The sequence below is a fragment of the Triturus cristatus genome, chromosome 3_2, assembly GCF_964204655.1.
Source record: "Triturus cristatus chromosome 3_2, aTriCri1.1, whole genome shotgun sequence".
Lineage (NCBI taxonomy): Eukaryota > Metazoa > Chordata > Amphibia > Caudata > Salamandridae > Triturus > Triturus cristatus.
Window position 1 is genome coordinate 606,790,516 of NC_140584.1, and position 15,742 is coordinate 606,806,257.

Genomic DNA, 15,742 nt, shown 5'->3' on the forward strand with positions numbered 1-15,742 from the left:
ATTTCGTTATTTTAAAGGAAGAACAGATGGCAGAAGACATTTTTCAATGCAGTGGAATTTACTACCATAAGCCGTTGACATTCAGAAGTGCCACCAACAGTTGCCCCAGAGTTAATTCGACCCTCCTGGGATCAAGGATACCCGAACTATGGCCCAATTGGGCTATATTTTGTTTCATCACACTTGGAGAAAAAACTAAAAACTTTTGTGCTTGACTCAAAATTCTTTAGTGTTCACATTACCTCATCACCGACCTAATAGTAAGTTGAACATTCAACCAACAGTATCCCAGCTTCAAAGATTAGTTTTCTTTGAAACTTCCCTTATGAAGAGCTCCCATTCCCCTGGTTCTGAGCTTGATGGAACCTGCAGTGTAAACCTTTTGCAGGCAGTATTAGCTAAACCTTAGAAATACACCAAGTAAAACAAATATTGAGCTGCAGAGCAAGATCCATATTGCCTTAGAAGCAACCGACAGCCTGGCCCAGTAGCCGTTCCATCTTGCACAGGAAGTTTTCATGTCCCTCTTCATCATTTGCTGTTTTTTATGGATAAAAACAATTCAGCCTCAATGTGGTGGGCAAGTAGGTTTGTTTCTGGTAGTTGGAAAAAAGAGCTGTTAGAGCTTCTGCTTTGCTAGGCAGGTGTGATGGGTGAGGAACCCATAGGGCATGTGCAGGAGCTACTTTCCAAAGATGTGAAACAAGATTTGTTTGATGGCACGAAGAAAGGACTGCTGTTCTCTACGCATGCCATTAGCACAGCTGCAGATGTGCCATATATCCTTGAGTTCCACTCAAAAGTCACAGGATGTCCTTATGTAGGGCACCCTGGCTGTGCAGTTCCAGTCTGAAATTGGATGCACAAAAGAAGATTTTTCCACTTTGAACGTGAGAGAGTCATTCTCCGATGACTGCTGGGATGCTGCCAATAAGTGCAAAATAATTCATTCTCCTTTCATCCTCCACCAAATGTACCCTGGCAGGGGAAGCGCTAGGGATCCTCTTCAAGCTTGGCAAGGCGTTTAATGCAAGCGGGGGCTCCATATTATGGGTAGAAGAGGTAAGTCCAGGAAGCCGTGCAATCCTTTCAAGTGACATAGCTGATGCAGGACTTTCTGAGGCTTCTAAAGAAAAGAGCAGAAGTGAAGCTAATTAGATTGCAGCGTGGGAAGTGGATTTACTTCTATTTTCTTAAACAGACAACGAATGCCCTCAGAGCACATTCTAGAAGCCATAATTGAAAGAAATGGCTGAAGGACGAAACATTCAGGGTGTTGGAGCTGCGCTAGATTTAGCAACTTCTTCATCATGTCCTCAAGCTCCTTATTATCACAAACTGAATGTGAAGTGCCACAACTGTTGATTAAAGGCTGTGATCAGCAACTGTTGATTAAAGTGTGTGATCATTAAGCAGCATTATCAGCACTGAGTCCTGCACTTTGGCCTAATGCCAGCTTTGCATGTCTTTGCCAAATGCACAGCATTGGTAGCATCTCAATTTCAGAAGAAGAAAATCTTCATATGCCAATATCAAGTAGAGTGGCTTTTAAAGACAACAATTCAATATATAATATATTTATTGGATTTTACATTATTTATAAGGTTCTCTCATGGTTTCCAGTCACACACCAAAGTATTTCAATATCTTGAGATACTGCGAGGCAAATCAACCATCCTTCCAGAACAGAGCATTCAATACTGACGAGTGGTTTAGACACAAATCTCCCAAAGGCATTACTATTGGAGGAGAGAGTCTTTTCTATCTTTTTGAAATGCCTTTCTCTTTTTGACCGTACGCGATTTTTTAAAATAAAATATTTTATTAATGTTTTGAAAATCAGAAAATACATAAAACTCGTGTAGTTTATATGTAACTTCCTGTTTGCATATTATGTCATACTATCCAGTTTTAAACCTTGGAGAACATTCGTTAAAGGGTCCCAATGAATCGCGACAGGCAAAACCGATCCAAACATAGGTTACACAGTTACGCTTGACATCAAATTCTGACATAGCGATACTGGTGTGTGTCAAATTACTCATCCCCCTGGTTCTTTCGTAATTTGCGCCTCCCAATAACTCTAAATGTTATTAAATGTCCTTGAGCATCCCCAGCCTGGTAGACTGCCTGCTCGGTGGCGGTGCACCAGTCAATGCCCCTGGGTCATTCTGCAGTTGTAGGTGTGTGGGGCTTCTCAAAACAGAGCTCCTTTTAGAAGGGAACTAAACTGCGGTTTTATCAAACAAATCTTGTCAGTGCGTAATAGGTTGCTATATGAATATATACTACAAACAACATCAGTACATTTTTAAACACTGCTTCTCCATAATCCTTTGTCCTCATCTACAAACTAGCTGTTGAGCCAGAAAAAGAAATGCTTTGCAAAATTAGACAGCCTTCAGAGACTCAAATTGATAAAATATCGAATACAACATTAGTTTCAAGAAAAAAATAATGGTACAGATTAGAACAAGCAGTGACTTCTCGTCAGCAAGTTTAGGTACATACACTATTTAAGCGATGTATTTTAACCATTGAACACTCATAAAACCTTCATCGCTTCTTCATTAGAAGCAGGGAGTTCATCCATTTTTCATGTACTTATCTCTCCTTACATTCGAAAAAGGAAAACAGAACTACTTTACCATGAAATAAATGGCAGAATCCTTATTATTATTAATGTAACCGTACTGCTTGAATTAGGAAATGATGCTTTGTGGCTCGGCAGGATGGAAAAGCAAAAGAGAAGGGAGAGGAATAGATCCTGCAATAAACCTCAGTGGTCTAAATTAAAATAAAGAGATCACGTCTTTCTTAAATGTTGCTAAGGATTCTGCCACAATCCCAAATACCTCATGCTGATAAATTAGGGAGAAAAAGAAAGAAAACCAAAACATTAGCTGTGGTAGCTGTTTCACATTGAACGTTGCACTAGGAAATAGTTTTCTAGATGTAGGAACGACAAGCAAGAAACTTGTTTCAAGAGGATAAATGATGGCGCAAATGTCTATGCTTTGCCGAGGTGCCCAAGAGTTCCTCAGTGGACAGACTCTAAGGTGAATCACACATAACAGGGACACCTAATTATGAAGGACCTACCTTGGCTGCGCATAGTTAACTTTGACGTGCCAAAGGTCGTTCCATAAAGTTTTTCATCACACAAAAAAGGGAGGAAATAAATTTACACTGCTATTTCTTATGAAATTGTAGTATGTCAATCCAACAAACTTGCTCCAAAACAATTTATGGCAAACAGTGTTATAAATAGTTTTATATCACTCCATATCACACTTATAGAAACAGCTTATTTTTGCACTTTGTCGTTTAGTCAGACATCTACCCCGAGGAGGCTGATAACGGTCTCTTGTGAGCAAACCATATAAATCATAACCAAGAACACACAGGTGAGAAAAGAAAAACATTTCTGTTTTCTTTCATGTTTAGCCCATCCAGCTAAGTAGCTAAGCAATGCATTCCATGCTTGTGGAAGTTCACCGAGCTACCCACCTTCTAAGGAAAGTAAAGTCCAGATTTGTGCTCAAAGACACTGAACCTTATTGGCCAATGTCTGTTCACTGTGCATCAGTTTATAAACTCTTTGGGGCAGATTTACAAGCCCCTTGCGAGACAATTACTCCGCCGTTGCGTCACTTCTGTGACGCAGCGGTGGCGTAAACCATGCGCCATGTGGCGCCTTATTTACAACGTGACGCATCTAGGGAGATGCGTCACGTTGTAAAGCCCTGCGCTACATTAAATCTGCGTCAGGTTTAATGTATGCAGGGTGGGCGTTCCGTCGGAAAAAGCCTCGGAAAAGTGACGCAGTGAAATCTACAAGATTTCACTGAGTCACTTTTCCGACGCTGCTGCGTCAAAACCCTGCACCTGCTAGAAGCAGGCGTAAGGCATGACGCAGCATGTTCGGTATGGGCAGCCCCTGAGCATTGCTGGAGTTGCGTCGTGCTTGCGACACGACTCCAGCAATGCGCCGCCCTTATACCATCAGATGCGTCACGCATCTGTTTATCCTTGCGCCACGATGCACTGCATTGTAAATGCGGCGAATCTGTAGTGGCGCAAGGGTAAACTTGCGTGACGCATCTTTCCTGGCGCATCCCTTGCTGATTTGCAGGGATGCGCCAGGAAACGTAAATCTGCCCCTTAGAGTGGAAGGAGATTTTTAGGGGCTGCATTTAGAAACTGGTCAATACTCCTCTCCTCAGTTTTCTTGTTCTATTTATAGGGACTAGTGAACTTCTTTCGCATTTCTTTTCAGGTAGTTTTAATCTATTGCAATTCTATCTACAGAAGGATTTAGTGTGTTCCCATTTCTCACACTTTACAATTATATCCATAAATATACGTGGTCACCTCCTGATTTCCCTTCTTATAAAATGTAAGTTATCTGTGATGTCAGATGATATAATGATGAGGAGTTACAGGACAAATGAAATCAATATTAAAAGCCCATGACTTTATCTTAATAAGTAGCTTCCATTGTCTCAAGAATCAACGTCCACCATGTCCCATCCCTGGAACAGGCACCAATTTGTGTTGCTCCATCTTTCACCGCTGATTAGCTTTGCTACACACTAGTGAGAATTGGTTTGCTTCGAACGTAGCTGTTGTTTTCCTCATACTAAAGCTAAATGTCTGTATTGGTGTTCAGGTCACCGAAGTCTGTCTGCTTACTCCCACCCTTTGTCAGTTTGCTTTAGTGAAAGGTAAGTGTGCCCGAGCTGCTGTGCCTTCTGCTGCCAGAACAATGATGGTGTTGTTGTTCCTTTTGATCACCAGACCCAGCAATTCATTGATTTTACTCACAAAATCACAGAAAAACTCTGGGTTAGGTATTTACTTTAAAAAATCTTGAATTCCATATTTTATTAATTTATATTTCATGCGATACTTTTTTTTTTTTAAACAAAAGAGTTTTTTGCTAACCTCAATTTCCTTTTACTAAGCAATCTTATGAAAACGAAAAATACATAGTTCACATATGGAATCACATTAGGCATTTGCAATTATAATTTGAATTATTGTTTGCTAAACCTTTTTTCTAAACACTTTGTCCATATTTCAGTTTATTTCAATGATTATGTATAATGATGATTTTGATCAGGGTTGAGTTGAAATTATTTATTAATTGGGAAGGAAAAAGTAGTTGTTTTCGCAGTGTCTGAAAAACTGTGATGTGCTGTATCCGATCCTTCCTCAAACGGGGTTCTGTTTATTTCCAATTTTTTGTTTTTTCTGGGATTTTATTTTTATTGTTTTGGTGCAATAGTGATATTGCAACAATAAAAGATCCTATGGACTGGGTGGCTGTTTGAAAATTATTCTTATGATCTATTTTCTGTATGAAAATATCTGAAATGTAGAATTAAAGAGTTAAGAGAGCAAAGCTCTAAGGTCCTGCTTTCATCAGGCGGACAATACAAGCGTTTGAGTTGGCAATGCATTGCATCATTGAAAGGCAACAGATAAAGTTCAGGCATAGCAGTAGAAAGTTATGTAGCTTGACAAGAGAACCAAACTGAACACATACTACATATAATCACATAGTGAGTCTTTGAGGCAGGTATGTCAATGCATTTCAACAATGAGTATGACCGTCCTTGTATATTTTGCACCTACATAGGAGCAGGTAGTGCACCTTGCTCCCAACCCATTTGCACTGATTTGCAAATTTCAGTTATAATGGACATATTTCGTGAATTGCTATTTTCTCCTTCTTAGCTTTAAGCTTCAATTCGATAGCTTTTTTGCAGTTCAATAAAACCCTTTGGTAGCCCTATGTTGGCATACTGAAAATGCTAGGATAGCCTTCAGGAATAGCTTTAAAAATGCTTAAGATTGACTAAGTCTTGGTGCAGCTGGCCTAGGGATTCTTTGTAGGGACAGCCACATTTTTGCACCCTTCACTGTCCACAGTTTTTCCATCTCCGTGAACCACCTCACTACCTAGTTTGGATCGAGTCGTCTGGAAGGTTCTCGTTAGAGAACCATGGACGTCAATTCAACACAATGTCATGGGTAATGGAAGTGACATCACACCCCTTTGACCTTCACTTTCACTCACACACACGTGCTTACACATACACACATTCATACACTTACACACTCTCTCTGTCACGCACACACTCTCTTAGTGTTATAAACCTTTTTACAGTAACCAAAAGAGACTGGAGCCCCACTGTGTTCCTGGCACTGTTTTTACCAGCTCTGAGGCCAGGGTTTGCAAAGGCAGTGCCAGGGGAAAGCAGGGGATGCAGCTGCCATCTCTGACTGCCTCCAAATGATTTCCATCTATAGAATGTGCATAGTTCAAATGAAACCCCACAAATGAAGATCTAGTATTTTGTTTGGTGCGCAAAGAATAAAGAATAAAGGGACTCTCTTGGGTGGAAAACCTGTGCATCAACCTTGTCTCAATCAAGGAAGCGCATGTCATATTTTACAGTCCATTCTTTACAGGATTTTCATTTTTGCAAAGTCCCCATAGAACATGGTGAGAAGAATGAGAGGCCCGATCAGGTGAGTTAGGTTTACCATTTGAGTATGGTGGGTAACTTCTGTTTCTCTCCCAAGGGTCTTCAAGGAGAGCGTGGACTGCCAGGAGAGAAGGGGTCACTGGTAAGTTGAGCGCCACGTGCCTCTTGCAGGGAAGGATGCTTCCGGTGAGTAAGGGAGAGCGAGTGGTCCAGCCCTGAACTGAATCCCCTCTTGGCATTTGAGATGGGGATCTTCAGTTGAGTGCTGAACTGAGAGGACTTGAATAGTGATGTGCATTGGTGTAGCTTGTTCCAGTTTAGTTCCCAGAGACTCTCCCTGATCAATACAACTAGCTTTGAATAATGTTCTTAGGATAATTCCCCTCACCCTATGACATGAGCGATTGAAACACTAATGAATACATCAGAGAGCTCGGATCTCTCTGCCTTCAAAATAGCCTCTGTTGTGGTGGCTCTGATCAAGGCCCTTACACTTTGTGCAGTGGGTGCAATGCTTCATGCACTCGCTCAGCAATAGTTTTAATTTTCAGAAACCAACACCTGAGGGGGGAATTTATGACAAAAAGAAATATCCCTGACATGTTGTGAGTTTTCTCTCAGCACAAGGGGGTCATTTCTTTGCTTTCCTGCTCAAGACTGTCAGGCTTATCTTAACAATCCCAAACTAGAAACGAGTACATTGGGATGCCCGTCACAAAGAGAGCAGGTGGGCTGAAGCACTTTGACAGACAAGCCAATGTCCAAGAGTCAAATGATGCCATTGGGCTCCACTGCACAAACATGAGGCTTCCCCCAACTTTATACAGAATGGAGAACCATGAGTGTGGCAGTTAGGACATACACCACGCTTAGACGGAGTACACCATTCTTCCAATTTGTTAATTAGGCACTCAGGGGCAATTATCAAGCACGGTGTTAAAATTATCGCCGCTTTAGCAGCAGAAACCTGCCGCTAAAGCGGCGATAATGGGCTTGATAATATGCCGCAGAGAATTCCAATAGAAGCCCAAGTTGACACCAGAACATGGGCTTCTATGGGAATTCTCTGCGGCATATTATCAAGCCCATTATCGCCGTTTTAGCGGCAGTTTTCTGCTGATAAAGCGGCGATAATTTTAACGCCGTTTCTTGATAATATGCCCCTCAGTTCTTTCCTTGCACAGTACAATTTTCTTCATTGTTTTCAAGTAATTTATCTGTGTGTGCAGACAAGATGACAACATCCACTGCCTCCATGCAGCATGTGAGCATTGTATTAAACAACCACTGCATATTTGTACCTGCTGAGTTGTATTTGCCGTCAGGATTTTAACAACTCCTGAACTCTTTTTCTTTGAGGGTCCACCCGGCATTCCTGGATACCCCGGAGAGATGGGACCTCCGGGACTACCGGTAAGAATCACTAAAGAACCATTGATGTAATGAGCCCTTCACAAGCTGGGGGAACATGAATTACATTTACTCATACATTCACCTGCTGGAGTGCCCAGACGGACGTCTGCACATTCCTGTAGCCATTCCAAAATTCAGCATAAGAGTAAGATCAAGATAACCACCATCAAATAAGGACCAGGGCACACATTGTCTCAAGTTGTGGAATTGGCACTGACATTTGATAGCACTGGCCATACACTTGTGAGCAAAACTTTAGGCCCCTTCTCTTACTCTTTTGCAAATTACACTCTACTCATCAGAGATAGTGCTTTTCTGATGGATACATTTATCCAGTGTTAATTTGTAAACACAAAAGAAAATGTGCCAGGCCCTTACCAGTAGGCCACCAAGCTTGCACCTCCCATGACCATTGCCAAATGAAAAAGTTCAGACTGTTCTAGGCCCTCAAAACTGTAAGAATAGTTTGGGCGTCAGGTATTAGTTATTGTTCATGTATTTTGAATGAATGAAGAACTGTTCTTCTGCTCATCTCTAAATTACACAAGAAGCGCCACCATTTGCCAGCTGTCATAAGTGCCAGTGCTGAGCACCGGAAACCACCGGCTCAAATTAAGCACTACATTTATCTACAGATTCCTCAAATTTAGAATATTCCCCACGCGCCAGACAAAATACAACATTTTTCATAGCTGTACAACCGTGTGGCTCTAGGTGGTGCTGTGTAGCTCGGCGTTGGTGTCGTTCCATCCCTGAAGTTGCTAAGCGAAGCTGTATATAAGCGGTACCCCTGCACACTGATCTAACCTCCTTTCTTTTTGTGCCTGCAAAAGCGGATCTGGAGCTCCGCTCCCTCTTTCGTTGGTATTCAACACCCTTCCGGTCTCAAAATCCACTTTGGAAGGAAACTATGTCCCCACTTATAACATTCAAACTATGCCGTGACTGTAGAACATAGAGATATCGGTAACAACCCACACAAGGTGTACCTTTGGTGTTTGGGCTCAGGTCATGACTCTAAATTGTGCGATGAGTCCACCCTCATGCATCCAAAGGTGATCAAGGATTGTAAAGCGAAGCTGTACGTTGCTGAACATAGGAACTCCTGAGGTTTATAGCACAACAGGTTTTGTTTGCGGTTGAGGTCATCCCGTAAGTCAATCAATCAATCAATATTTACTTTATTTTGGCTGGAGAAGCCATAAAAGTCAAACATCCAAACATAAAACAATTGAGTTAAAATATACAAGCATCAAATAAACATTTCATGACAATTGTTTTCAAAACAAATATATACAGTAGTACAATAACAAAGATTGTTAATAAGCTGGAAAGTACCAACATTTGATTTATTTAAACAAGAAAGCTATTTCAATTAAGACTGATATACAGAGGGGCAGATGACCACACTACAATCTCAAACCCAGTGCAGATATTGGGAGACCGCGAACACAATTTGTTCTTTCGTGTCACTCTTTAGGATCCTTAACAATGCCCAATACTGTCTCACACCTGATATTTGTTACATAATGCGATGAGCCGTTTTTTCTGAGGTAAGGTGTACTTGGGCAGAAGAAAAAGAAGTGTGTATCAGTTTCCCTGTGTGGTGGACAGTGGGGGCAATGATTTGTGAGGCAGCCTGTTTTATCCTACTTTGAAGTAAGGCATTCTTAACTGTAGGACACCACATCAAAATTGCACATATAAGCGTTTCGCTTGGAATGCAAAAATTCTGTCCATATAGGGTTCAAAGCTGGGTATGCATTTATGCAGCAAATACTGTCCTGCTGAGCTCCCTTCAATATGTTCATTTCAAACCTGCCTCAGCACATTCTCCCAATAGTTGATTTTCAAGATCTGGTTAATTCCTTTAGTTATTTTAGCAAGGGAATCCCATTGGCCACCCATTTTTACCGTTCCACATAAATTCTTAACATGCCTCAACCAAAGTGTGCGGACTTTCTTGTTACATGCAATTAGTTCCCCTGAGGATTCCCTATAGGAAGCCAACTCCACAATTGACCAGAGCCCACCCAGTACAGCAATGGCTTTAGTGCAATTGCCAAATGAATACTGTTGAGTGCAAGATCCAATCTCAATGACAAGAGGGGGATACTCACTGGTAGATTAAATAGGGCAATTTAAAATGTGTTTTCTGCCAGTCTTAGTGTAATTGCATTGGCATATCCCATATCTTGGCCCCATAAATGGCTGCTGACAGAGCCATAGCTCTATATACATTAAGAGCAGAGGACACAGAGCCACACGAGTTTGATTTAAATTTCTTCACTATTGCCATTGGTCTGTGTTGAGAATGCTTTTTCTTTTGGCCAATTAGCATCCTGTAAGTCAAGCCAAATTGAAGAGGAAACATAGGAAAGTGAAGTAGGACTTAACTCCATCCCACCACTCTCTCTCTCTCTCTCTCTGTCTAAAGGGAAGCTGCAAAGACATCAATGCGCCACTCAGTCTCGCATACGATCCCTGATTGAGGAGCTGATTCTGCAACTGATCCTGATGCGCCATCGGCAAAGCCGCAGGAGGTCAAGCCTTTAAGGACTCCATGGTGCATATTTTCTATATTCTTCTGGCTCTCCCTGGCATACATCTGGGGCCCAAGAATCTGCAGGACGCCCCAGTCAGTTTACTTCTGCCAGATCCATCCTCTGCACCGTCTGAGCCCCTGGAGCCCGTCCCAGGTTCACACCGACTCCAGTGCTGACTTCCACTCGGACTCCAAGATTTGTCCCGGTTCATATTTAATTGATGCTGAAACTGATGTTGCCCGAGCTGGATCAAGTACCAACTCTGATATCTAATCTGGAGTCAAATCCATCTTGGCACCGATGGAGGTAGTACTCCGATTGCACTCCAATGCACCTGGTTTCCATGCAGCCTGTTTCTGCCAATATACCTCATCCACCGCGCATGCATCATCAAAGGCACCATCATCTTTTTGGTTCTGACTCTGATCGGAGCTTGCAGCTACCCAGAGATGACAATGGTTATGAAGAGGATGACTTACCTCCATATTATGATGACAGTTTATACATTGTTTTACAGGAGCCCAGTACACTTAACACTTTCCCTGTTACAGGGTTGATTTACCCCCTTGGGTGGCCAACAAAATAGAGAGCTTTTTTGCTGTGGTGACCTTCTAGACCTACCTCCTGGACCCACAATTGCCTTCTTCGCAATCTGGGCCAGCTTCCTCTGCCTTCTCCTTACTCCCATTCATTGAAGTCATAACTGACACACTGATGGGCACATGGTCTTAGCCTTGCTCTTACCCCCGGTGAACAGGCAGTGGCTAGATGCTACAGACTGGTGCCTTGTGACCATGATTTTCTTACACAGCATCCTTCTCCTGAGGGTTTGGTGGTCCAAACTTCCACCAGCAAGGTGAATCCTTATTCATTGCCCACAACACCTCTTGATAGGGAATCAAAAAGGATTGAGGTGTTCGGAGAAAGAATGTTCTCTTCGTCCAGCCCAGCCTTGAGGTCAGTCAATGCGGTTTGCTTAGAAGGCCGATATACATACGTCTTCTGGAACTTGCCCAGCAAGATCTTGCAAAATGTAGGTCCTCATTAAGTCAGACGATTCAAGATGGTCAACCTGCAGCCAAATATGGGATTCATTCAGGCCTGGATACCACCAAATACTTGGAGAGAGCAGTCAGCACTAGTATGGTGCTCCACTGCAATGCACGAATGAGATCCACAGGTTTTCCAAGAGACCTGTAGGCATCACCAATGGATATGTTTTTCAATGGATTCCCCCTACTCAGCGACAAAGCTGATTCTGTCTTAGAAAGCTTTAAATAAAGTTGGGTCACATGTGTTCTTTGGGTCTCTCAACCCATGCCAAAGAGTTTCCTTCTCAGTTTCGGCCTTTGCAAAACTATTCTGGAGGTTTGGCATACAGGCAGTGCTAGGCCACCCCTCCCCCAACCCCACTTCCCGTCATTTCCGTCCTTTTGTGGCTGAGGACGAGGATCGGGCAGGCAAAGCACAGGACACCATGGGCATCTACCTTCCCAGTTCCCGTTCCCTGCAGCATCAGCCTCCAAGCTGCTGTAGTTTGCCTTTAGTGGCTCAGAACCACCCTGTGGGAGGCAAGCTCCCTCGGTGGCCATCCATCACAACTGAAAGATGGGTTCTTCAGATCATTCAGAATGGATATGTCCTTCTGCTTCTTTCCAACCTGCTGCAGCTTCCTCCCACAACTTCCCTTTCCATCTTACCATAAGAGATGTGAGCTCTACTTTCCAACAGGGCCACTGAAAGGCTAACTGACTTTTAAATAGGGGAAGGTTTTTACTCTCTCTATTTCCTCGTGCAGAAGAAAGATGGAGGCCTTCAGCCTATTTTTGACCTTCACCACTTTATTGCCTTCCTGTAGCAGGATACTCATGTTGGTCCAGATTTAGCCTAACCTGGATCCCAGTGACTGGATGGTAGACGTTGAACTGCAGGACATGTACTTTCATATGCTCGTATGCCACGAACATTTTCAGTCTGCCGTGCTCCCCTTCAGTCTCAGCAGTCCTACTCGGGTGTTCACGAAAGTGATTACTGTGGTCGTCGCTCATCTTCAGTGGTTGGGGATGCCATTGTTCTACTACCTCGGTGACTTGCTGTTGATGGCAGCCTCACCACAATCAGTCAGGATCCCCTCCACCCAAGGGCAAACTTGGGATTCTCAATCAATATGCCAAAGTCACACCTGACTATTTTTGCTTCCTTTCATAGTGCTGTCTTGGACAAAATTCAGTTGAGGGCCTTTCCAGCATTACAATGAGTCCAGGACATTCAGGGTATGTCTCCAATGTTTCAACCTCAGACCTGCAGTTCGGTGAGAGCAGCCCTGAAGTTTCATGACCTGCAAGCCTCCTGCATCGTGCTTGTTGGCTGCTCCATATGCCATATGTGAGCCTTTAGTGATGTTTCAGTGGTCCCAGCACTAAGGGAACCTGCCAGATGCCATCCAGGTTTCGGAAGAGACTTCACAAGATCTGCAGTGGTGGCTGCTCGTCCACAATCTGACCAGCAGAAGGCCCCTCTCCCTTCCCCACCCAGAGCTGACCATGGTGACGGATGTGTCTCTTCTGGGCTATGGAAGTCATCTGGGAGAGGTGGAGATCAGATTACTACAATATACCTCATCCACCATGCATGCATCGTCAGAGGCTCCATCAACTTTTCGGTTCTGACTCTGATCAGAGCTTGCAACTAGCCAGAGATGGCTATGAAGGGGATGATTTACCTCCATATTATGATGACAGTTGCTGTAGGTTGTCATGGAAAACAACACTGCCATGTAGTACTGCAACAAGCACGACAGAGTGTGGACCTGTGTCCTGTGCCAGCACACTCTGTGCCTTCGGAGGTAGTTGGAATGTCAGGGCATCTCCCTGATCGTGGACCACCTGGCGGACACCTTGAATACTAATGCAGGCAAACTCAACCAGTGGTGCGTGGCACATCACGAATGGCGTCTGCACCCCGAGGTGTCACAGGGTGTCTTCTGATAATGAGGAAGGCTATATCTCTTTACAATTGTTGAGAATCTGGAATTTCTAGGTATAAACATCTGTTTTTCGATAAGGCTACCACTTCGGAGCATTTTCTATCACAGCAGGAGGGCAGGCTTCTCCAATCAAACCTGCAAATTCTGTATCTCGTTGTTTGGAAATTGAGTGACAGCAGTAGACTGTGTTTAATTTGCTACCTGAAGTTGATGATGTTATCCTGGCTGTCAGGCACTATTCCACGAAGTCTATTTAAACCAGACACTGGGACACATTTGTGGCCTGTGTGGAGTCGGCAAGACAGACCCTTTAAATGCCAAACTGTTGGATATTTGTTTTGTCTTTGGCCCAACAAGGTCTTACAGTGGGCACAAATAAGGGTTAGTGGTCTGCTATTTAGGCCTTTCTTTGTTTACTGGGCCATCCATCCGTAATTAAATCACCTGTTGGGATACATTTTCTTAAAGGGTTGACCTACATGTTTGCTTTCAAACTATTTGTGATTCCACAGTGTGTCCTTAATTTGGACCTGAAATTTCGTGTGTGTACTCCCTTCGAGCTTATGCACAGGTGCTCATGGCATCTTCTCACCTTAAAGACTGTTTTTCTCATTGTAGTCACTTCAGCTTTTTATGTGAGTGAGCACAAGACTTTCCCCTGAACAATTTGGCACTGGGCTCTCTGTGTCCAATTGCACAACATTTTTTTCTGGACAAATTGGTGCTGAGGACCGGTGCAACATTGCAAGTTGTGACACCTTTTCACGTTGGGCAATCATCACTCTCCCTGCTTTCTTTGCCCTGCCTTATCCCTCTAAAGAGGAGGAGGGACTGCATTGGCTGGACCCAAAAGAGCTTTAGGATTTTGCAGGGATCATATCAAAGCCCATCAGGTGGTCAATCATCCTTTATGGGGGTTCCCTGGGACAAAGAAAGGAAAAGTGTTGCAGAAAAGACTCTGTTGAGGTGGATACTCCTCTGCATTAACATCTGAAATGCACTGTGCAAAAAAGTATCCTAAGGGTCATATCCCCCATGACTGAGGCTACCACCGCTGTGACTGAATGTGGAATTGCTGTTCTTGATATATTTCAGTCCATGATATGGGCATTAGTGCACATGTTCATGAAGCACTACTGCCTTGAATGCCAGGTACAACAAAAAAAGCCATTCTGCTTGTTCGGCCCTTCCACACTTCTTGGTCTCAGCCCCCTCCACAGATTCCTTACTGTCCTTCTACCTCCTGGTTCTGTGTAGAGGTCCCTAGAAAGGTCCCAAATTAGAGTCCTGCACACTGGTACTTCAAATTGTTTTGTGCTCTGCTTCCGAGGGCATGGAAAGACTCAAGCAAGAAACTGACAAAGGCTCACAGGGGTGTAGCTTATATTTAGCTCCACTCTGTAATTTCCAGGGTGATACGAAGCCAACGCAGAGCCACATGGTGCTTGTGAGCACCATTATGAAAAGTTTCTGGATCCAGTATGGCACCTGGGGAATATTCTAAAGGTGAGGAATCTATGGTTAGATGCAGTCCACCAGAAAGAGTGTTACCAATGGTAAGTAACTTGTTCTTCATGAATTAGTTCAATGAGACCAAAAGATTATAGTTTAAAGTTGTATTTTAAGTTAACATGAAAAAAGATTTCTTGAAAAATTGTAGGTGACTGAAATGAGTATTGCTGAGACCTGAAAATAAAAAAGTGAAGGCAATACTTGAACCAACACATTTAAACTGCAGGCAATTTACTTGGGTATCATAATTCATAATTTCTGACTGTCCCTGCCATGCAGAAAGTACTATGCTTAGGGAAAACAGTCTTATCCTGTCTCAGATGTAGAAGTCTGGCCCAGAATTCTAATTCATGCCCCTGCTATTTGGTATAACAATCAACACATATATCATCAGGCACCTGTATAGTGATGTAACACTTCTCTTTCTGCTGTTATAGGGGACTAAAGGAGAGCGTGGATACACTGGGCCTGCAGGAGAGAAAGGGGAATCGGTGAGTCTTCTTCCATGCCAGAATAACTACAATTCCATGATTGGTTTAACTATTTCTAGAAAAGAATGGAGATATGGACAATTACAGTTTTGATACAAAAGCAGCTATGAAAGTAGAAGGGTTTGATTGACATTAAACACGCTTTTTAATTGAATTTTAGGTTCTGGAGGAGCCTACAATCTTTAACGGTATTAATCATGAATTTGGATTGTGAGAAAATGTGGGATTTGACGGCACAGCTTCTGGGTCATGGGACTCATCAATGGATTCCAGTCCTGTGGGTGAAGGAATTGATCA

At 43.0% G+C, this 15,742-nt stretch overlaps 1 protein-coding gene across 1 annotated transcript in view; it reads left to right on the top strand.

The window, feature by feature from the left end:
- The window catches only part of COL16A1 (collagen type XVI alpha 1 chain), an 871,927-nt gene that overhangs the window by 721,655 nt on the left and 134,530 nt on the right, over positions 1-15,742 (top strand). The window contains exons 50-52 of the mRNA XM_085648479.1: positions 6,595-6,639; positions 7,857-7,910; positions 15,392-15,445. Of these exons, the coding sequence (XP_085504605.1) occupies positions 6,595-6,639; positions 7,857-7,910; positions 15,392-15,445 (153 nt within the window). The remainder of the gene's footprint in view (positions 1-6,594; positions 6,640-7,856; positions 7,911-15,391; positions 15,446-15,742) is intronic.